General features: G+C 32.6%; 2 protein-coding genes across 3 annotated transcripts; both read left to right on the top strand.

Annotated features, from left to right (window-relative positions):
* Window positions 1-4267: 4267 nt before the first annotated feature.
* On the top strand, window positions 4268-8423 carry LOC142536787 (protein-tyrosine-phosphatase IBR5-like). Of its 2 annotated transcripts, none has more exons than XM_075642128.1 (5): window positions 4268-4778; window positions 5571-5670; window positions 6555-6612; window positions 7063-7169; window positions 7898-8143. In XM_075642128.1, exons 1-5 carry the CDS (start codon window positions 4533-4535, stop codon window positions 7912-7914), a joined length of 528 nt encoding a protein of 175 aa, XP_075498243.1. In that variant the 5' UTR covers window positions 4268-4532; the 3' UTR covers window positions 7915-8143. The 2 variants fall into 2 exon arrangements, with proteins under 2 accessions (XP_075498243.1, XP_075498242.1); XM_075642127.1 differs by having other exon boundaries at window positions 4269-4778; window positions 7887-8423.
* Window positions 8424-17837: 9414 nt separating this feature from the next.
* On the top strand, window positions 17838-19209 carry LOC142536786 (GDSL esterase/lipase At2g04570-like). Its single transcript, XM_075642125.1, has 3 exons — window positions 17838-18221; window positions 18310-18802; window positions 19006-19209. Exons 1-3 carry the CDS (start codon window positions 17865-17867, stop codon window positions 19200-19202), a joined length of 1047 nt encoding a protein of 348 aa, XP_075498240.1. The 5' UTR covers window positions 17838-17864; the 3' UTR covers window positions 19203-19209.
* Window positions 19210-23370: the final 4161 nt, after the last annotated feature.

Here is a 23370-nt window from a genome sequence, read left to right as displayed (position 1 = left end):
ATACTTTTTGTTTATTATTATTATTATTATTATTATTATTACATACACATACTACTATAAACACACAGTTCAGTTTTTTTTTTATTACATAAATAAATATTATATATTTAAGTTTTTTAATAAAAAATCTCTGTCTATACTTAAAATATACATTTACGAATTTTTATATTACAGATTGTAAGAAACTCAATAAAAATTATAAAATAATTTGTTTTTTATTGATTCCTACGTATTGGATCTGTCGCTCCATCCTCGCAGGGGCAGAGACGCAGCTAAGCCCATGCATACTGTATAGACTTCTGGTCGCACAAATTGCATAGTATCATAAATCGCTAATCCGGCTATTACCCATCCGCCAGGAGAGTTTATAAACAAATATTATGTATTTAATTTTTTAATTCACTATTCACCAAAGGTATTTAATATAACTGCCGATGATATACTTCAATTCAGATCTTGCGAAGTTATCACACATGCAACAGCTTTGGCATAAGATGAGGTTCTTATGACAAATTATTATTCTTTCGAATATGTTAGTGTGACTTTCAAATATGTAATGGATAACGGAATTGTCATTTGAGAGAAAAACTATGATTTTTTGTGTAGATTTTAGACAAATATTATCAGTTAGTTGATAAACGGGGATCAATTCAAGATCAAATTGTTGTAAGCATTCCAAGATCATCATTTAAAATCCCCTCAAGACATTACATCTAGAACAAAATATGATATTGTCAAAGATATCAAGTTCTCACAATTTATATTATGTTTTGGTTATGACTTGGAAGATATCGTAAATGATAATTTTACAAAGCCACCATATTCAATGATCATTCCATAAGAAGGTGGATAATCAATTGATCAATAGATTGATATGTTTTCCTAATATGATTGTTCATATACACGATGCAAATTACAATGTTGACAAAGCTATTATTACTACAAAAAAATGTAAATGTTGATGAAGTCAATGAAATGATATTTTAAAATTTCCACGAGAAGAAAAAGTATGCTCTTCTTGGGACTCCTTAGAAGATGATGAAAATAATATTTTTCAAGAAAAGTTTTTGAATTCTCTTTGTCCGAGTGATTTGTCATCTCATAGAATCACATTGAAAGTAGGTTGCCCTTAAAATTTCCACGAGAAGAAAAAGTATGCTCTTCTTGAGACTCCTTAAAAGACGATGAAAATAATATTTTCCAAGAAAAGTTTTTGAATTTCCTTTGTCCGAGTGATTTGTCATCTCATAGAATCACATTGAAAGTAGGTTGCCCAACCATGCTCTTAAGGAAAGTTTCACCTAACTATAATATTGCATTGAAGTGAGGTTAATAGGCCGCAATCTTGGGATAAACTTCATTGATGCGGAAATAATAACTGGTCTTCACAAGGGTACACGATATTTCTTCATCAAATACCGTAGAAAAATAAAATAAAATTCAGGCCTGCTATTTGAAATGGCACGTAGACAATACCCAATTATATTAAATTTTGTTCTAACAATAAACAAGGCCAAGATCAAACAATATCAAATATTGGTATCTTATCGCTCAATCAAATATTTAGCCATGACCAGCTTTATGTTGCGCTATCAAGAGGAGTTACTCAACGATTTACAAAAAAATAAGTAAAAATTGGAAAGTTACAAAATCGATCTGGTGTATACACCAAAAACTATGTACAAAGACATACTTCTAGCAAATGCATGAGAACAAACAATCATGAGATATTATGCTTTCTTTTTTCTTATATTGTAAAAGCAAAATTTATATTCAAATGTTCATAAAACATATTTACTTTATTTTGAAACATGTCAATGTTTAAACCTTATGATGCACTTCAATGCGAACAAAACAAAAGTTGTATAAGTGGATGTTATTGAAGAATCGAAATTGTTAGATCTCATAGTTTTTGTAAAGACAAATGATAACTTATTGTATTAGATCAAGCTATCATTTGCTCTATATTACAAACACTCAACCACTTCAGCAGAATCTTTTCAACCGGTCTCACAATATTAAACTACTCGACCGTCTCTTGCACATTAGTCAGTGGCAAACTACTAAATTGTTCATTGTATCCAAGAACATCTATAAACGGTCAAGTCAACACATCTTACAAGAATCTTACCTATTTTTTCAAAAACGTTGGTAGACTAACCATATTTAACAAACATGATGTCAGAAGATCATAATGTTTTCCACAAAAGTCTAGGTGCAAAGCTGGTTATTTTATGTCGTCGGTGGCCATTTTCTATCACATTTTGTAAATGTCAATATGCTCATTAGATGAAAGGTACGATAAAGCAAGAAAGGACGACAACATCAATGCATTGGCATTAATGTTCATTTAATGAGCTACAATCGAACGTTGGACGAAAAAATACGTAAGGTAATATAAATAGAGAATACCGAGAAGAGCAAATCAGGCAGACGATTCAAGCTTACATTCTTAAAAAGATTTCCAAAAACTTATCACTTTGATGCTTACTCACCGCTCATCAGCTATTGCTCCAAGGAATACTTAGTCGGATCATCAATAGTCTTCAAGGATTTCTGTCAAACTACTCGATCGTTTCTTGCCAAAATCATTTGAGAAGTTTCTCGATAATTTGAATTAAATGGTTCATCATCTTATTTCTACATTGGTTGTTAGACCATGTTTCAACCATTGTAAGAAGTTACTAGTATTTTCAATTTAAACAGTGAATAAGTCATAAGGTTGAAGCGGGTTGTTACAAGTTTTGTAAAACCAAAGTCTTTTAACAGAGTTCTTTTATAAGTGGAATAAATGGTGATGTATGAGTTTGAGTATCAGAACATCCATATATTTGAATATAAATTAGTCATAAGATTCATCGGATTGTTTCCACACAATCTGTGATACGATCGTTTGTTAAGAGTTGAGAAAATATGGCCTTGATATTTAACACCATCAAGACCAGCCGACTATTTGACACGATTTAGAAGAAAAAAAATTAAAAGAGCTTATTCATCACTTCTAAACTCTAACCCGATCCTAACACAAATGAATTGTGGTTGAATGTAGTTTTTTATGGTATATTTTAATTACATGATATTTTATTTATGTTTCACAAATATTAAATAATTTTATCTATAAATATCAATATCTAACAGTAACTTTAATAAATTTGAAATCTGGTTTGTGCTGGAAAATTACAACTTGGATGAAAATATATGACTTCGGACATCTGATTTTAAGAATTTTCGAAAACGTGAGAGACATACGTAAAAAAGTTCATTACACACTCTATATTTTTAGTTTAACAATGAAAATGATAAGCAATGCAAAGAGAGTAGGTTTGATTAAATGATGAGATCTTACGCTAGCATGAAATTTTCTAAAAACATCGTTTGACATATTTTTTTAATCAATTTGTATTGTATAAATAGAAAAAATATTCATTGATTTTGAGCTTGAATTCGAGCAAAAACTTGTGCGAGACGGTCACACGGGTCGTATTTTGTGAGATGGATCTCTTATCTGGGTCATCCATGAAAAATTATTACTTTTTGTGCTAAGAGTATTATTTTATTGTGAATATCGTTAGGGTTTACCCATGTCACAAATAAAGATTCGTGAGACCGTCTCACAAGAGACCTTAGGATTAAACTGGGATAAAATAATCACTCATTACCCCCTAGGATTATTTATTCAACTCTTAATTCATCCTATTTTTTCGATTTTACGCTTCTCTTATATCCAAACTCACCATCACTTCCCGCCACCGACCGCCCACCGCCGGCCGACCACGACCGACTGACGGTCGACTGACAGCCGAACGCCGGCAGACCGCCGCTGCCGCAGGTCGACCAACCACCTCCAAACTGCCGGCCACATGCCGACGACGGTTGTCGACCGACAACTGCCATGGGCAATTTTGTTAATTCATCAAAAGATTCTTAATTATCTCATTCTTAACAATCATACCAAACATAATATTATTTTAGCATTATATATTATATTTCTACTTCAATCATTTTTTTTATCATTTCTCTTTTAATCATTTCATAATTTTATGTTCCAACCAAACGTAGCCTTAGCATTGTGAGATGATCTCACGAATCTTTATCTGTGAGACTGGTCAACCCACCGATATTCACAATTAAAAGTAATATTCTAGCATAAAAAATAATTTTTTTCATGGATGACCTAGTTAAGAGATCCGTATCACAAAATACGATTCATAAAACTGGCCGTCTCACGCCAGTTTTTGATTTTCATATATATGTATATATATATATGTATATGTGAATGAGTGTGTGTCATGGAGAGAAGCAAATGATTGTATCATCTGCATTCATCTCCAAAACGAAGAGTTCAAAGAAGAGATCTCTTCCCAGCACTCGACCGATCCCCCATCTTCAATCACTTCGATTTCTGACCCGAAACCCAAGTGTCCCTCAAGTTCCATTCTCTTTTCGTCAATTGGACCGAACAAATACTCGAATTTCGGTATCAAGTTGTAACGAAGCATTGGGAAGTGAATTATTGGAATCTTGAATCTATTATGAGGAAGAGGGAGAGAGAGAATCCGTGTGGGGTTTGCGGGCATTACCACAAGTACGAGGAGGGGGAGGTGTGTGGCATCTGCGGCCACCGTGTGGCTTCCGTATCCGATAAATCCGCTGCATCTCCCGTCCATGTCAGCGCCTTCCCATCGGAGATCTTGCCCGAGTTCCTCTACTTGGGCAGCTACGACAATGCTGCTCGCGCTGAACTTCTCAAAATTCAGGGCATCTCCCGAGTTCTTAATGTAAAATAATGATCGATATTTCCGTCAGTGCTTTGATGATTTCTAGTTTCTTTTCCCGTTAATTAAGCTCAATCTTTTTTATGCCATACTAGTATTGATTTATCTTTCTTTATTGACGGTTATATCATCTATTTTTTGGATATTTCTGGGTGCAATTTTGATTTACAATGATGTCATTTAATTCAATTCAGTGTTAGTTCGAAAAGATCAAATAGGAAAATTAGACGGAGACATCCCAATTATTTTGCGCTTCTTTAGATTCATGTTAGAAATTTTAAGCAAGTTTTTAGTAAATTCGACATGCTCGGACCCCATAAAACATAATAGTTACTGAGTAATGAGTACCCTTTGACTAGAATATAGAGTGTTAAATCTTATATAAAGCTCAACGTTTGCTTCTTCAATAGCAAGTGTTGAAGCAAGATGTTGGATGTGGGATTAGTATCTTACTGGTGGTTGGTCTTCTCACATGACACAAACTAGTGTAGTGACCAGTAAGTCACTCATGTCACTAATGATCGGCCATTTTACCATTAGTAAGAATATTTCTGTGAAAATTTACTATTGGATGAGATTAATCTTTACAATTTATTGTGCATAGGATTTTTAGATATCCGAACCATTGAAGAAAGTACCTCGTACTTCTGGTCAATAGCTCGATTTTTACTTGCACTTATTGCATTTTGTGGTTGTTATGTGCTGAACCTTGAGCTCTTACTTGTATTCATCAACTTTCCAAATATAGTTGGTAAGGACTTCTCCATTCTTTTAAAGACATCTGTATATGTGCAGACTGTACCTGCTTGCCAAAATTTGTACAAGAATTCTTTTACCTATCACTGCCTCCAAGACAATCAGAAATTGTCATTTGATGATGCGATTCAGTTTCTAGGTGAGGCTTATGACTGTTAATATTCACCTTTTCTTTTCTTGTGTCAAATTCTCTTTTACACTGTTGTGATTGATATAAGGGAAGTAAAGGGGAGGAGAATTGAAAAAGATGAGTGCTACACACTCGGCAGGTTTAATGAACTGCGTTTAATTTTAATGGAGCTGTTTATAAACAATTTTAGTTCGGAGTCATACATAAATATTTATATATACCTGGACATGATTAAGTTTCCCCACAACAATATACTAGCAGGCATAAAATGATTCAAGTTAGCTCGTGACCCATTCAACTTGATCTCAATCATTCTTGATCTTAGACTTTTACATGATTGTTTGAAAGCTCGTAAGCTAGCTTGTGAGCTTTTTATCTCTGTCAGTATATATTTATACATCGAGTAAATACTATAGGTGCTCGAGCTTGAACTCAAAAATTTGTAAGTAAGTACATAAGTTTAAAATTTTAGAAGTTCGACTTGATATCAACTTTTTATGCACTTTTATAATGTGGTCAAATTTTTATACACTTTTATTATACGATGATAAAATAATTAATCGGGATCAACAATAGAAATATGCATCTGCACCATCTTATGAACATGAAATGTGTTAGACCGGCCAATTTGTATCAATGAAGCTACTTATTTTACCTGCTATGAATCAAATAACATATGAATTCGACTATTGAATGCTGAAAATGATGTTTCTATCTAAAGGCAGATGTTTACACATCATACCTTTAAATGTCTCGTTTGCAGTTATCATGTAAGACGTGATGTATGACTGAACCTTTATCAGTAACACTGTGAAACTTGTTGCTTCTTCGAATCTGTTACGTGTATATTTATATCCTTTATTAACCTTATCACGCCCTTGCGCTTTGTGCAGAACAATGTGAAAAAGATAGGGCTCGGGTTCTTGTGCACTGTATGTTAGGGAAAAACAGGTGAATGGTCACAAGTTGGGGCTTGCAAATTTTTTCTGTTGTTTTTTGTTAGTTATTTTTTGACTTTTTATTTACCTCCTCCTCTCTCTGGATATCTGTATGTGTTTGTAATTTTTCTGTTTCTGAAGTGGGCATTGGGTTGGAACTCTGAATACCTTTAGACACTTGACTATTTGAGGTAATTTTCTCGTTCATAGAACTAATTGTTATATGTATTTGGCATATCGTTAATGTAAAATATAACACGACCCTTGTGATATATGACTAGGCATATCGTTAATGTAAAATATAACACGACCCTTGTGATATATGACTAGGTACCATCAGCATACTAATCTACAAATGTTTTGTGTGTTTGCAATAATTTCTTCTTCTCGCTGCTTTTGATTGAAAGTTTTTTACTTAATGCCTATGAAGATCGTGGTTAAATTCTGTAACTCTTATTGACAGGTCTCCAGCTATAGTAATTGCTTTCTTGATGAAAAGCAAAGGTTGGAAACTTGCCCAGAGCTATCAGTGGGTGAAAGAGCGCAGACCTTCAGTCGAATTGAATCAAGGTTTAACCAACTTTCCTGCTGGTTTTCTCAGTTAGATATCACCTATATTGTCTTGGATGGTACCAATTTGGTACACCTAATATTTGCCCTTGAAATGTAATTCAACGGACTTTATAAAATGCAAGCTTTTGAGAGTTCAAAGATTTGGATGAGAGATTGCAATCTGAAGTACCAGAATTCTATGTAGTTTGTTGGAGGATGTGAGAATAATGGAATAACAAGTAATTTGTTAAGTTATTATTCTTCTAAAAAGAATTAACTTGATATGGTTCTAATCCACAAAATGATTTGATCTAGTAGTGGAACCATCATGTTAGATGCTAATATTAAACATGAATATCAAATTTAGTTTGATTCATAACTATGTGCAAAATTTAGTTCAGGTCCAGTATTTGATTCTAGTGGAATACTTTTTTGTGGTGACAGGTAGTTACTTTTCCTTGTTTAACCTTTTGAAATACCGAGCATTTGTGTCATGCCAAAGAATTGTGTCAGCCTATGCTTTTTATAGAATTTATTTATAAAATCCATCATATGATTTGTTCATATAATCGCTGTTAGTTGCATTGCTTTGTACATCACAATCATTATGCCTAGAACCTTAACATGTCGATTCTGTGTAAAAAGGATCTTAAATGTAGTGGCAGATTAACCGGAGTTTAAAGTTTCCAACTCGTAATTTCGATTCTGACATCATTCTGTTTTCTTATATTTTAGTGGTGCATCAGCAATTACAGGAGTATGAGCTCGAGATTTTTGGTTCGGTGGAGAACAGCAGCAATGCCATTCCAAGCTTCAGCTTTGGCTTTGCAAGGCTTCATGATCCGCCAGTTGCAGCAGTTCCAACTTTCAATAACATTGGTGGGACTTCAATTTTTTCGCGTCCCCCTTCTGACACCCCTCCTCAAGAATTTACCTTTGGAGCGGGGCAGGCTCAGACGTGCATCTCAAATGACAGTGCATTGAGCACCAACACAAATACACCTGCTGTCAATGATATGACAATGGGCGGTTCTTGAATCTTGACATTTTGGATTTTATTTACGACCTCGGAAATTGGTCTTAAAATTGAATTCATGTTCGACTATGATTTTTTACATTATAGCTGAGATGTCAAGCAAGGGGAAGTGCTTTAATGTCACAGAGATTGATTTGGTGGTTTTATGGTTGAGTTTTGCAAACTAGAGTGTATTTCCATCTCGCCACGAAGCTTGATTCCAAGCCTATACATGAGATTACTTCAGCTTCTGTTAATTGAATATGAATACGGGTTTCTTGTGTAAGGTTTGATGGATGAGATGAATGACTGGTTCCAATTCTTAACTTATCAATCCATGTTGCAAGCCAATATCGATTTGTACATTTTTTGAAATGTGGGTTTTTTTTAGAGTAATGGTTTCCAACACTTTCCTATAGAAAAATTATGCTAATTAGATTATTAGATCGTTTGACTCGTAAGATGAGATAATCAAAAATAGATTATATATAGATGATAAAGTCATCTATATTAATAGCATTACTATTTATGAATAACAAAAAATGAGACGAAACATTTATGAGTAATTAATTAACGTCTTATCATTTCTTAAAGTATATTTCCTACATAACATTGAGTTTCTGTCTGTTAACGGTTACATTCATCGTCATTAATTATCATTCATCATTGTTCATTAAATTATGATTGATAAAAAACGATCTTTTACAAATAATTCAATAATATAATTAAATAACTAATTACAATTGCTTACGACAAACTACTATTAAACTTCGACATGATAAACCCACATAATTGGAACTCGAACCAAAGATTCTTGCAAAAGTAAGAATTCTAGGACTTCTGTTATTTTTTTACCTTGAATTAAAAAAAAAGCACATTAATTGCATCAAAATTACGTAACAGTTTGAATTATAAGTAATAGCAAGGTGACCAAATAAATCATTTCCATTTTAAATTAACATTAAAGCTATTACAGAAATAGAATTTTGAAAAATAGAAGCCAAAGTTTGCCAAAAAAAAATAACAGATCAGCGGATAATCTTTTAACAAATTTTTTTGACATGTTTTGCAATAATGTTTGATTTTTTTTTCATAGTGAAAACATAAATAATATTAATTATGCGATCTATTGGAGCCTATTCATTAGAGGAAAGAATTCCCGATAAATGCTGGGAGATAATTGATCATCCGAATAATAAAACATTTTTTAAAAAAAAAAACCAGTTTTAGTCAAATAATTATGAATTTTTTAAGAAAATTTTACTCAAAAACATGCATGCATGTAGGGATGTAAATGAACAAAATCAGTTTATGAGCTATTCGAAGCTCGATTCAATAAAAGCTCGTTTGCGCTCGTTTAATGAGGCTTCGTTAAGATAAACGAACCAAGTTCAAGCTCTATAATATTCGGCTCGTTAGCTCGTGAACATGTTCGTTAGTAAATTCATAAGTAATATCTTAGATGAAAAATAATAATTTTGATATTTAATTTATTGATTTAACACATTAATTATGAAGTATATAGAAGAATCTATTAAATTTATTTATTATAATAAAGTAACAAATTTTATTAAGAATATTATTTTTTTTTCTAAATATATAATTTATCTTTTAATGAATTTAATGAATATTTAAATGTACAATTCATATTTATTGAGCTCGTTTAGGTTCGATAAAAGCTTGAATAAGCTCGTGAGCCATAATTATATTTATTAAATAAAGCTCGAGCTTGGCTCGATAATAAACAAGCCAAGCTCAAACAATCAAGAATTCGGCTCGACTCGACTCGATTATATCTCTCCATGCATGCTCCTAACTCTTAATTTTGAAACCGAGAAATATCAACAAAAATAAAAGGAAAAAGAAACAGTCAACTAAATATTATTGCTCTTCATCATTATTATCAATCCAATGTTTTAGACAAACATCATAATTCATTAAAAAAAACAAAAATCAAACAATTATATGTCTTAAATCAGTTATTTCTCATGAACAACGAACACAATGTTCGACCCCTTGATCGTCAGAAGCAAATTTCATTTATCCGAAAGAGGCTGAGCAGCCGACAGCCTACGGCCCGGGCGACACCGTTGGATCATCAGGCAGCCTCTCGTGTAGCTGTTCGCCGGTGTGGGCACCACCTTCTTTCCTGAATTTGATGACCATCCCTTCAAATGGCTAAAATCTATTGTTTTAGGCTTTCTCCGCCCCACATTCCGCAACAAATGTGCCTGCCACCAGTAACATGGCGATGCATATCGCCGGTAATGTTCCACATTGTTTCTGCTGCGACATCTCAAGCCGGAGATATATATATATATATATAATTAACCTGGTCGATTAAAGATATATGTGTGTCGACCGAGTTTTGTTCGGATTTAGATCAAGGAAGCAAGGGATTATTTGCTCCATTCTTGCGTGTAATTATATACTCAGGATTTGTTTGTTCACCGACGGTGTTGATGGATTGGAATTGTTGGTTTATGGAAACCATTCATTGATTTCTAGGATGAGAGGAATTTATTGAGTTTACGACTCCAATCCATTCGTTTGTTCAAACGATATAAATTTTTGAGTGGTAATGTCTTATCTCTGTGTGTACGTGAAAAACACTGATAAATATGCATGGACATATATATATATATATATACACACACACACATACACTATAAACAATTTCTCAACATATAAAGATTAAGATATATCACAATTTCTAATTAATTTCTGCCAAGCATAAGGCCATCTTCAACCCATAAATTTATTTTGGTGCAGTTTTTGCACCAAAATAATGCAGTTTCTGCACCAAATATAACATTCATTTCCAACCCATTTACTTCAAATCTTACCCTAAAAAATATATTCCTAGAATATTCCATTTGTTTACTATTTATTTATAAATTTAACAATATAATTATAATTAATGTTAATATTAATTATTAAATGTATAATTTTTAAATTTAGTGATACAATTATAATTACATTTTATAATTATTGATGATTTAGTTTGTTTATCCTTTATTATATTTGCATTTAAATTATCTGAATTCGAATTTATATTTTTATTTTAACTGTGTACTTGAATGTTTAAATATTATTCAATAAATTTGTGTGTCAGATGTTTAATTATAAAATTATTTAAAAATATATTTATAAATTTATATAATTAAATATTTTAATTTTTATTATTAAATATCTAATTATTAAAATAAAAAAATATTATTTAAATTATCTAATTATTAAATTAATATAATAATAATATCATATTATTAGATAAATAATATTTATAATTCTTAAATATTTATAATTAAAAAAACAAAAAATAAAATAAACTCCCGTGCGCCAATTTGGCGCAGGGTTCCCTCTGCGCCAAATATGGCGCTGAGGGAATGGGAGGTGCACTATTTTGAAGATAGCGCACCTCCCATTGGAGTTTCTCTCCTGCGCACGTCATTTTGACGCAGGGTTGGAGATGCCCTAAAATATGTATGTTCCACTACGAAAATTGTGATTTTAATCCGTAAGTTGACATGTTTTTTGTTTTAGTTTTATAACTTGTCAACTTAATTTTGATTTTCATACGGTAATATGATTTGTTTTTCATTTTGGTCCTTTTTTATATCCTTAATTAGAAAATTCATCGAATGTGATTTCTGTGACATTGATTCTTTTTTCGTGACGTGTGACGAGAATTAAACTCATATTACTCAAATTAAAATTAATCTGACCAAAAATAAGAGGAAAATAGAGCAAAATGACTTTCAATATCAAAATTGGAGGAAAAAAATTATCATTTATATTTATTTTTAATTTAATTTATTATGTGTAATATAAGTTTTGTTTTTGTCATATAAGTCTAGTAGGAAATTAATTGATGTGAATAAGCAATATTTGTTGTATTCAGTGGTTTCAGACAAAAAGAGATAAAAAAATCAAAGTTATGTAAGAAAATCAAAACTTTGACAAATTACATAACTAAAACCCAAAATATGTCAATTTATATGACTAAAATTGTGATTTTCCATAATAAAAATCTTAAAATCGAAATTCGCTTCGGTGTAGCAAAAAATATATTTAATATAATCAAAGATCTAATATTGTACACTGATTGAGCCCGTTAATGTACGTTAATTTGATTATATCTTATGTTAAATTAAAGTCCCGAAATTGCATAATATAAGCGTTTTATTCACTTTGACTGTAGGCCTTTAATAATAAGAAAGATTTGTTGTCAGTGTCACGCCCCGAGTCCGGGCCCGCGGCTGCGTGAACGCACAATGGACCCTTATAGCAACTACTTCGTATTCGTCTTCGCTTTACAAAAATGATTAATCTAAGTTGCTATAAAAGTCCATTGTAAGCCATTGTAAACTCATTTTAAATCTTTCATTTTTAAGATATGGGACAAGGGTATCACACGAGGACTTTGAATGAAATTCCGTAAGAATTGGAAGCAGTACTTGAAATCGAATGGACAAACAAATCAAATGTCATATTTGAACCTTTAAATTATAATTAGTAAGCAAGAGAACTTTGAAAAATTCCGACACAGAAATAGGGATTTGGATTAAAATAGACCATTAAAAATCTACGATTAATAAACTTCTTAAGATTCACTTAAATATTTTCCAAGAACGAGATTAATTTTAAAAAGTAGTCGATATATTCTCCGGTTAATTAAATTTAATAACTCATACACAACAACACATGTCCACTAAACCAGATTTAATTGCCTTAGACCAGCGCAAAAACCAGCAATATATATAAGCATAAAGTTGAAAACCAAAATTCAAATAAAAAAAGAGACAAAATATAATAATCTAAAAAATGGTTGCATTAAGACAAAGGGTTGCTCTTTTCTTGACGATAACAACCTTGATCTGTTGTGTTGTAACAAGAGAAGTTGTCGCAGATCATGATAATGATGCAAGCAGTGGGAGGCTAGAGAATTGCCACCCGCCACGAACCCACGAGAGCTGCCACGATCGTCGTCTCAACGAAGCAGACGAGGGATCCCTTGATGACCATGCGGAGGAAGAAGATGACGACGACGACGACGATGACACATTTAAAAAAGTTGAGATACAGAATCAAGATTTTGATGACGATATTCAACCAGAAGTTGTCGTTCTTGGACATTGATAAAACATTAGTTTTTCACTAAAAAAAGAATTTCCAATTTCTCAAAAATAGAGTTTTCTAATAACTAGAAAATAACTTCTATTTTAAATTATTTTCGGATACATGCGAGGTTCTCAGTTTATATTTAAGGGGCTCTGGATTTTTCAGTTTCACTTATCTTTGATGAAGGGGTACTGAAGTATGGTATTAGTTTACATTCTGTAAGAAATTTCTTAGCTTACATTTGGATCGATGGATCTGAACATAGACATTTCAATTAATTTGTTTGTTTGAAAAAATTCGTTTGTCAATGAATTTCAAATTTTCAATAGATAATAGTTATTTTTTAAGTCATTGTAATGAATTTTAAACTCATCCCAACGGATCATTTCAAATCTATCACTTCAAATACTTTCCCAAATTTCAATCATTCAATTCAGACGCAACCTTAATTAGTATATTCATTCTTAGTTGTTTTTCATTGTCATTTTGGTAATTTGAATAATGAATTAAACTAATCGTTCCAATGTAAATATTATGGCAAGAGAATTTCGAAAAAACAAAAATATTAAAAATGTGTAATATCCATACAAATATCAATATATCCTAAAGCAAAAAAAAAAAAAAAAGACAAATCAAATAAGTCATAAATTAATGTATATATTATGGCAAGAGAATTTCGAAAAACCAAATTGAAAGGCTAATATTCAACGAGACTCCTTAAGTATATTCTTTTAGTCTGAATTGAATATTATGTAATATATCTTCAATTAACTCCAAAAGGTTAAATCTAGCACAACGAAACGTAACTAATTATTTTACGACAAATGCTAACACATAATCTTTCTATTTGTTAAGCCAAATTCTTGAAAATTCACTCTGATTTGGAAATTGGATTGATTAAATGTGCAAGAACATGCATGCAGCCAGGCTGCGTAGCCAAAAATTTTTTTGACCTTGTGATGAATAATTCGATACACAATAGTGACATGAACTAGATATAAGGTACTGAAGATGTGTCATGCGATTTTTCATCGAATAAACTCTTTGATTATTGATTTCTAAAATGAATATTTCAATCAAATCAAATTTTATCAGCACATGTCTAGGATGAGAAGATCACCACCAATGAAAGATGCAGAAGCTATCACCAAACATTTTAAATGAATATCAAAACTAATTTTGATAATTAATAACATCCAAGCACCTAAATAGGAGGAATGAACACATATTGAGAATTTAATAACATTAAGACAACAACATAAGCATTTCAATTTACTAAAATCCTTGTAAAACAATTTATTATCGTCTCAAAAACTCAAATTAACTCAAAATAATATGTCGCAGTCACTTAACAAATAATGGAAGAATCACTTATTAACTTTTGCATATGAACAAATTTAACATGATTTTACTTCAAAGAAAAACAAAAAATCCAGAAACAACTAAAATATACATGATACGAAAGTTAATCTCAAGCTCTATACATAACTAAAATCTAATCTTCTATGACTTCATCACTACATAAGCTAAAAAAACTACAAACTCAACCAAACCATATTTTGATTTTTTTTTTTTGCATAATAAATGGAATAAACCAATTAAGTAACAAAAAACAATCATTTCACCTTGTGCTAACTCAATCTAAGTCCACCGCCGTACAATCATTTTCAGCTCCAAGTCTTTGCTTCCAAAATTACAGTTTATAGAGTAATTTGATATTTCTTATGATTAAATGAGTTGAAGATAATTTTAATGGGCTAAGTTATTAAATATAATTATTTTATGGGTCCGACAAAACTTTAATGTAGGTTAAAATTACATATATTCTATAATTACTATTTAATTTTTTTTTATCCAGGGCTGGAGCCCACCCCGGCCTTTGGGGTGGCTCCGCCCCTGCATGCAGCTGCATTTGCACCCCGCCGACCCATGAAAAATGAAATTAGCAACCTGCTTAGTCATATCATCAAGTCAAGAGGTTTTTCACGCTTGTAAATATTTATATCCGTTCGTAAAATAAAATAATTTTCGTGTGTTATTTTTCATATATCTTCTACTTTTATATATCCTTGCGTTCAAATAAATTATGAACTGAATGCATTTCACAAATTTTCCATACAGAATGTGATACCACTATGGAAGCAAGTGGAATACTACACAGACTACCAAGAAACCCTAAGATCCTACTTAGGTGACACAAACCGAATACATAATCAAAGATGCTCTACATTTAATCAACCTAGGAACAAATGATTTCCTAGAGAACTACTACACTCTCCCTAACACGAGGTCCAAATACACCCTTGATCAATACCAAGACTCCCTCATTGATATTGCAGAGAGATTTGTCAAGCAGATTAATTACGATTTGGGGGGCTCGTAAAATGTCGCTAACGGGGCTTCCCCACGATTTGCCATTGGAGAGGACTATGAATCTTGTTGATGGGAATGGGGGAGGTTGTATGAACGGATACAATGGAGTTGCTTTGCGTTTCAACGCCAAATTGGATGGTTTGGTGGAGAGGATGAATGAAGAGATGGAGAGGATTAGGATTGTTGTCTCTGATCCTTATGGAGTTTTCTTGCAAATGATAAGGAACCCTACTTCATTTGGTAAGTATATTTCTTATATTTATTTGCTATAATTAGCTAGTGATGTAAAATACCCAATCATACGAGACTTTTGAAAAATTCGTATTCCTTGTTGATTCTAATTTAGAACTCGCATCCCTATATCTTTAGGTGTGTATTAAGTAAATCTTCATCTTCATGTAATGATTCACAATTCACGTTAATAGGGTAAATCAAATCACACTAAGCATCATTTGTTTGACAAACTCGTTACAGAAAATATTAACAAGAAAAATCAAATTTTTGAATATTAATCAAACATTCACTTATTTTATCATCTGAAATATCTCTTAAATTCTTTGCCTGCTGCCATTAAATTTTAATGGCGACGCATTTATACTCGTGGTTTTTTAAGTAACTGAACATGAAATTTTATCAAAAACCTGCCACTGCAAATTCAGAAAAACGACAGTTTGATATATATATATATATATATATATATATATATATATATATATATATATATACAGTTTTCTGTTATATTCATAATACCATTTTTAATTAATTAAAGTATCTGTACGATAAAAATTAATTTGCCGACAATAATTTTAGCGCTCCAGTTTGAATAACGGTGGTTTTAGCTTATTAAATTTTATAAACAGTTCAGCTAAAACCTATAAAATAAGGGGGTTTAAATAGCTCCTCAATTTTTAAATTTTATTTTATATATTTTTGTTTTATGTTTTTAATATATTATTTTAGTGTTTTATATGAAATCAAGGACTTTTTTAGTTCGACAGAAATGGGTAATTAATTAAAAACAAATATGTGAATCGATTTCATGCTTAATAAATACTATACTTTATGAGACTGAGCTTCAGTGACAGTGGTCTCATCCGTGTAACTCGTATGTATAATTTCGATAAACTCCGAAAAATATACATATTTTACACATAAAAAATGGGGATAAATTTAAGAGAAATTTAATAAAATAAAACAAGCACCTCCATTCTGGTTGAAACTACTTTAATTTAATCAAGACTTCACATCTTTAGCTACTTAGCTTTCTTACAAGTTCGTTCACTCGATCCATCGCCTGGCTTCTTATTTTTATTGCATATTTATTCCTACTTTTCGGTGGGCAGTTCGACAGCAGGGAAAAAAAGTCACAAATGAATTGAAAACCAATCGTACAAAATTTCAAATTATTAATGTCAACCCATTTTAGAAATTATTTAATTTGTACACACCTTATGTGCCATTTTTCAAAATTCGTAACTATATATAGATATAAAAAAATATGGCAAAAACTTGTGTGAGACAGTCTCACGGGTCATATTTTGTGAGACGAATATCTTATTTGGGTCATCCATGAAAAAGTATTATTTTTTATGCTAAGGGTATTATTTTTATTGTGAATATCGGGAGGGTTGATCCGTCTCACGGAGAAAGATTCGTGAGACGAGACCGTCTCACAAAAGACCTACTCAAAAAACATAGGAATTATCCGATGTTCTATTTACTCGAAATTTGTTTTTTCTGTCGTATATCTAGTCATGTATCATCGATTTTTGGCATATTTAATAATTTTTTACGGAGATTGTTGATGTGACATTACACACGTTAACTTTGCATCGGAAAAATTATTAAAATTGAAAAAAAAAAGACTAAACTAGAGGACTTAGACAAAAAAATCAAATTTGGTTCTGACATGTTGGTACTAATAACTCCAAACCCAATTCTCCTTGACGTATTTATTTAATTTTTACCCAAAATACACAGAAGAGGCCTAAGACATTGAATAAGGAGCTCTGATGATATTTTGTGGCATAAAGAAATTAAAGTGCCTATTCACATGAACGAAATCGAACTAACTTTAGCCACAGTCGAGGCAATTAAATTCCGAAAGAATGCAGCTCAACAGCGCCATTAATGACCACCGATATTGGTAACTTTGCTATATAAATTCAAGTAAAAACAACAAAAGATCTAGAGAAAAAAACGTAATGGGACCATACATGCTGTTACTATGTTTGCTCTTACTAGCCAAGACTAGCACAAGTGCAAGAATCCCAGGAATTATCGTGTTCGGGGACTCGTCTGTCGACGCGGGCAACAATAACCAGCTCCCGACTATTGCTCGGAGCAATTTCGAGCCATACGGGCGTGATTTTAGCGGCGGATTACCCACTGGCAGGTTCTCGAACGGCCGGATTCCGACTGATTTCATATCCGAGGCGGTCGGTCTAAAGCCGACTGTTCCGGCGTACTTGGATCCTGCATATAATATCTCCGACTTTGCTGTTGGTGTGACTTTCGCTTCTGCCGGGACTGGATATGATACTGCCACTTCTGATGTGTTAGTAAGTACTGCAAATATTTTTCAAATGCGGATGGATATATTTATGTGCCACAGAATCGTAATCCTAGAATACTTGATTAAATATTCAGGGAGTGATACCATTGTGGAAGGAATTGGAATACTACAAAGATTACCAAACGAAACTAAGAGCCTACCTTGGAGATGAGAAAGCTAATCAAACTATTGGTGAGGCAATGTATATTATGAGTATAGGGACCAACGATTTCTTGGAGAATTACTACGCATTTCCACCAAGAAGACGATTACAGTACACCATCGATCAGTACCAACAATTTCTTATTGGGATCGCCAAGAACTTCACCATCAACCTTTACAACCTCGGAGCTCGTAAGATCTCCGTCGGAGGCCTTCCCCCTATGGGTTGCATGCCGTTGGAACGAGCACGAAATTTCTTTAACTCCGATGATTGTGTTGAGTCGTACAACATAGTAGCCATGAATTTCAATGACAAGTTGAGAGATCTGGTGACGAACCTGAACCAGGAACTAGTTGGGGTGGACCTTGTCTTCTCCAACCCCTATTACATTCTTCTACAAATTGTTAAGAAACCTTCCTTATATGGTAAGTTTTGCCACTTTCATTTCTTTTCACTCACCTATTCTTCTCCAACCACTATTAAATAGTCACCGGAGAGCCGATTAGAGGATGACACCTCGATCGAGCACTCAAAATGAACCTGTCAGCATTCTCGAGCTCCACCAGATCGATTTATACATATTTAATTGTTACTGATGATATAGTTTGTGTGACGATTTAATTTGCAGGGTTCGATGAATCCGGGGTGGGATGTTGCGCGACGGGGATGTTCGAGATGGGGTATGCATGTAACCAACGCAATCCTTTTACATGTAGCGATGCAAATAAATACGTATTCTGGGATGCCTTTCATCCAACCGAGAGAGCAGACCAGATAATATCCGATCACGTGGTTAAAACAGCTTTGTACAAGTTCTTAGTTTGATGTTTTTTTTAAAAAACAAAATTTATATAGCAGAAAAAGGTGTTTTGTGAATCGACCATAGAGTCTTGGTCAAATATATTATATGTTGTATGTAGTCTAATAATTTATATATATATATATAATTTAAATTTTTTTCCTTGAGTTTTTGTTATTAGAATGTACATATGTGAGTTTATGGGTGTTGTCTTGGGTTATTACAATTACGAATGTGTTTTATGTAAATTTCATGTATCATATGATAGTCATATTAAATTTTTTTTATTGCGAACCTTTCCTTTTATATGATATATGAATATTATGCTCAGTTCTAGAGTTTTTTCATAGTGCAACTCTTGTAAGACAAAAATACGACTTAAAAACAAAAAGACAAACAAGAGATTCGACTTTTTGTGATAGATCTCTTGTCAATGATAAATCACTCATTTTTAATATGATCATTTTCTTTATTAATACTGGTTTGTTATCTGAAATTAACAATTTTAAGTATTTTTCATTAAGTTGTATAAATAACTTTTAAAATTATTTATATACTATTTTAGATGTAAAAAATCATAATTAAATTAATTATTTGAAAACTAAAAATATATTATTTATATGTAATATATAATATTGAGTATGTCTCTTGTGAGATAGTCTCACGAATCTTTATCTGTGATACGAGTCAATCCTACTGATATTCACAATAAAAAGTAATAATTTTAGCATAAAAAGTAATAATTTTTTATAGATGACTTAAATAAAAAATTTGTCTCATAAAATACGAGACGTGAAATCGTGTCAGCAAATTTTTACATATAATATTATATCCTCTGTCATCCTAATTTGTTTTGGTTGACCATTTTGTCCTCCATCCCGGTCTTTTTGTCTACAACACGCCGGGGAAAGATTTTGGTATATGACCTTCAAAACCAATTCAATTAAAAATTTGACCTCCATACAATTTTATTTAGATAAATAACCTTCTTTCTATTTTAAAAATGATTAATTCTCTTAATACTAATCCTGGTCAAAATGGTATCAGAGCCTATGATTAATTTATTTCAAACACATGATTTATTTTTACAAAGAACCGAAATGTTTGAGGAGGAGAATTTCGAAAAATTATGAATCCGAACTAAGGTTCAAGAAGAATAATTTACAAGATTTATTCCAATATTTTGGAATATAAACAAGTTCATCTAACTATTGTTAGATATCATAAACAGAAAGGGAAACATCTGTACTCTCAGGTAAACTCTCAGGTAAACTTATGATTCAAGCAAATAAGTTTCTGGAGATAATACCAAACTCCTCTAAGCTCTCTTTAGATCTTAGGGAAATCCAGAAAACAGTACAAAATTATGGCAATATGCTATATTTTGTACCCCAACGAGTAGAAGAAATCCTTAAAAACCAGGAAGAAATTCTTGGAATATTAAAGGTTATTCAAACAATAATTCAAAAACTAGAACAACAAACAAGTTCTAGTAAAAGAACTTCAGGAGGTTGGTTACCAACATCATTTGGTACTGAACCCTTGTTACACCAACAAGGAAAAGCCAGAGTGGTGTCGAAACCTTTGACTGAAGAAGAAAAGATGATCAATCTAATTAAATCTGTCTCAGAAAAGAAATTTATCTGATGACAACTTTAGAAAGGATTGGTCTGGAGGATCTACAAGAGCTTGCGGAATCTTTAGTAAATCTCAAAGTTGTAGATCTAAAGATGAATACAGCAGGAGGTGAAATACCTGCTATAACCTGGTCATCAACTCAGGAACCACCAAGGGAAAGTGTGGGATCTCAAAATGCTAACATGAGAGAATCTCAATCTGATTTCCATACGGGTGGAGGATCACACCCAGCAGGTACAAGGACAAGGAGAAATCAAATTCCCTTGCATCAAACACCCTACGGGAAGACTGTTTTAGATCCGATACATCCTTATGGGGTTATGCTTAACCTTGATGTGTTAGATTTCAAAAACAGAGAAGATCTCATAGATGACTGACATCTGCTATGAGAATCGCAGCAGGAACACTTGATCTCAACAAAGAAGGATTCATTAAACTTTTAGAAATGAGTCTTATGGGATCAGTGAAAATTGCTTGGGACATGACTTCATTAGAAATGAAAGAGTCAGTCCTGGTCGGAGAATCTCTGAGCGAGATAGCCGGAAAAATGGCTACCCTATTTAAAGCACAATTTATAGGGGTAGACTATTTTAACAGTCAAGATACATAGAAAAGGAAGAAATATACTCAAGCTCTGTATAGTCTTGAATTACACGATATATGTTTAGTAAATGAATACATTATGTTATTCACTAAATATCGATGAAATTCAGGAGTCGAAGAAGATATAGCTATGCAGCTTTTCTTCGCAAAAATGCCAAGTCCCTGGAGAGAAATGCTTATAAGGGAATATGTACCTGGAAATCCAGATACTTTGGCAAGAAGAGCCTCTTTCCTTAAAGGAAAATTGGCAGAATGGTGCCATATGACAGCATTACAAAAGAATTACAAACGCTTGAGGGGTATCAACAAAAGAACTCCTTTGTGTTGTAAGGAAAACGATCTTCCAACAATTATTGGAAGTAAACCACAGAAGCATAAAAGGAAAAGTTTTAGGACTTATCCTTATGCACGAAGTGAAAGAAGTTCTTGGAAACCAAGAACTGTATGGTCTAGACAGAAAGACAGATCTTATAAATCTGGACAAAGAAGCGGACCATCAAGGAGTAGGATATCATCCCAAGCATCGAGTATATCTCGAAGCACAGGAAGAACACCTAATAAGAAAACTTTCAGAAGAGCTCATACTCGAGCAAATGAAAGTTTCAAGGATTGTAATTGCTGGACATGTGGAGCAAGAGGTCATATATCGACCAACTGTCCAGAAAATGAAAAAAGAGGTATTAAACGTTTCGATCCAACCCCGGATATTGAAGAAGCAGTTTATTACCAAGATCTTATTCAAGTATACCGATTTGAGGACATTGCCTCAGATGAGAGTATATATGAAGAAGAAGAAGTTCTAAGTCAAGAAGGATCCGATGGAACTGAATCGGAATCTGACTGAGGACGAAGTGTTTCCACACGAAACACATGAAGATCTGTCTGGATTTTTTAGCCAGACAACGATATCCAATAACATGGTCCAAAGGATCATGAGAGAAAATCCCCAGTCTACAGAGATATCAAGGATTCTCTGCAGGACAGGTAGAAAAGTTCTTAGGAAGTCTTGGCCTAAGAAACAGAAAACATCAACTAATCTATAAAGTTTCTAGAAGGGAAATGGCAATCCCAATGGAACTTACAGGAAATAGAATGGAGATGCAGTTAATTCTTTCTGAAAAAATTAAGGAGGAATTACAAAAACTCAAGATAGAAGTAGCAAGGACTATGTCCTGTATTCATATTGGAGCAATTCAGATTATGATAAAGGCTACTTTCAAAGAAAGAATAGATTCACCTACTGATATTGCTATATGCGATAAAAGAATGGGGAATCTACAAGATTCAGTACTGGGAACAATCTCAGAAAATCTCTGCGCAGGAAAGATTGTAGGAGTAATATATCCTAGGATAGCCTACAACCTGGCAGATCGAGATTTCAGACGAGCCTTGACATTGCATCAGAATTTCAATGAAAAAAGGCTGATGAAATAAGGTAATATGCCATATTCTATTACCTATCAAATTTCATATGCTCTATCTAATACACATCATTCTGAATTGTTTATTAGAAATGAGTTTATTGAAATCCCTGAGATATTTGGAAAAGTTTCTCAGGCAATTTATCCAGAGAGAATCGAGTTTCCTTTAATACAGGAAACAGATATCCAAATACAAGACAAACCGATTCTATAAAGGAATCAAAGTCTTAGATTGGAATCTAGAAGACTATCTTTTCAAGGAAATAGAATTACAAGTTACAGGTGGGGAAAAACGCCTGTCATAGAACCCCAACAGGAGCCGAAAAGTTTTTCTACAATAGGAAAACTTAGATGCCCAGAAGGGTGTAAGGAAATAGAAATAGTATTTGATATTACAAAACAAAGGAATCAATTTCCTTGTAATTCACTATACTATTTGGAACAATCTGTGATAGGGACTTACCAAGGACTGATTAATATCGGAGAATTGGAAGTTCACATTCAAGGAATTCCAGGGAAAGAAACAGATCGA

Source organism: Primulina tabacum, chromosome 2 (assembly GCF_025594145.1).
Source record: "Primulina tabacum isolate GXHZ01 chromosome 2, ASM2559414v2, whole genome shotgun sequence".
Taxonomy (NCBI): Eukaryota; Viridiplantae; Streptophyta; class Magnoliopsida; order Lamiales; family Gesneriaceae; genus Primulina; species Primulina tabacum.
Note: the sequence above shows the minus strand (reverse complement) of the source record. Positions and strands in the feature narration are given on the sequence as shown.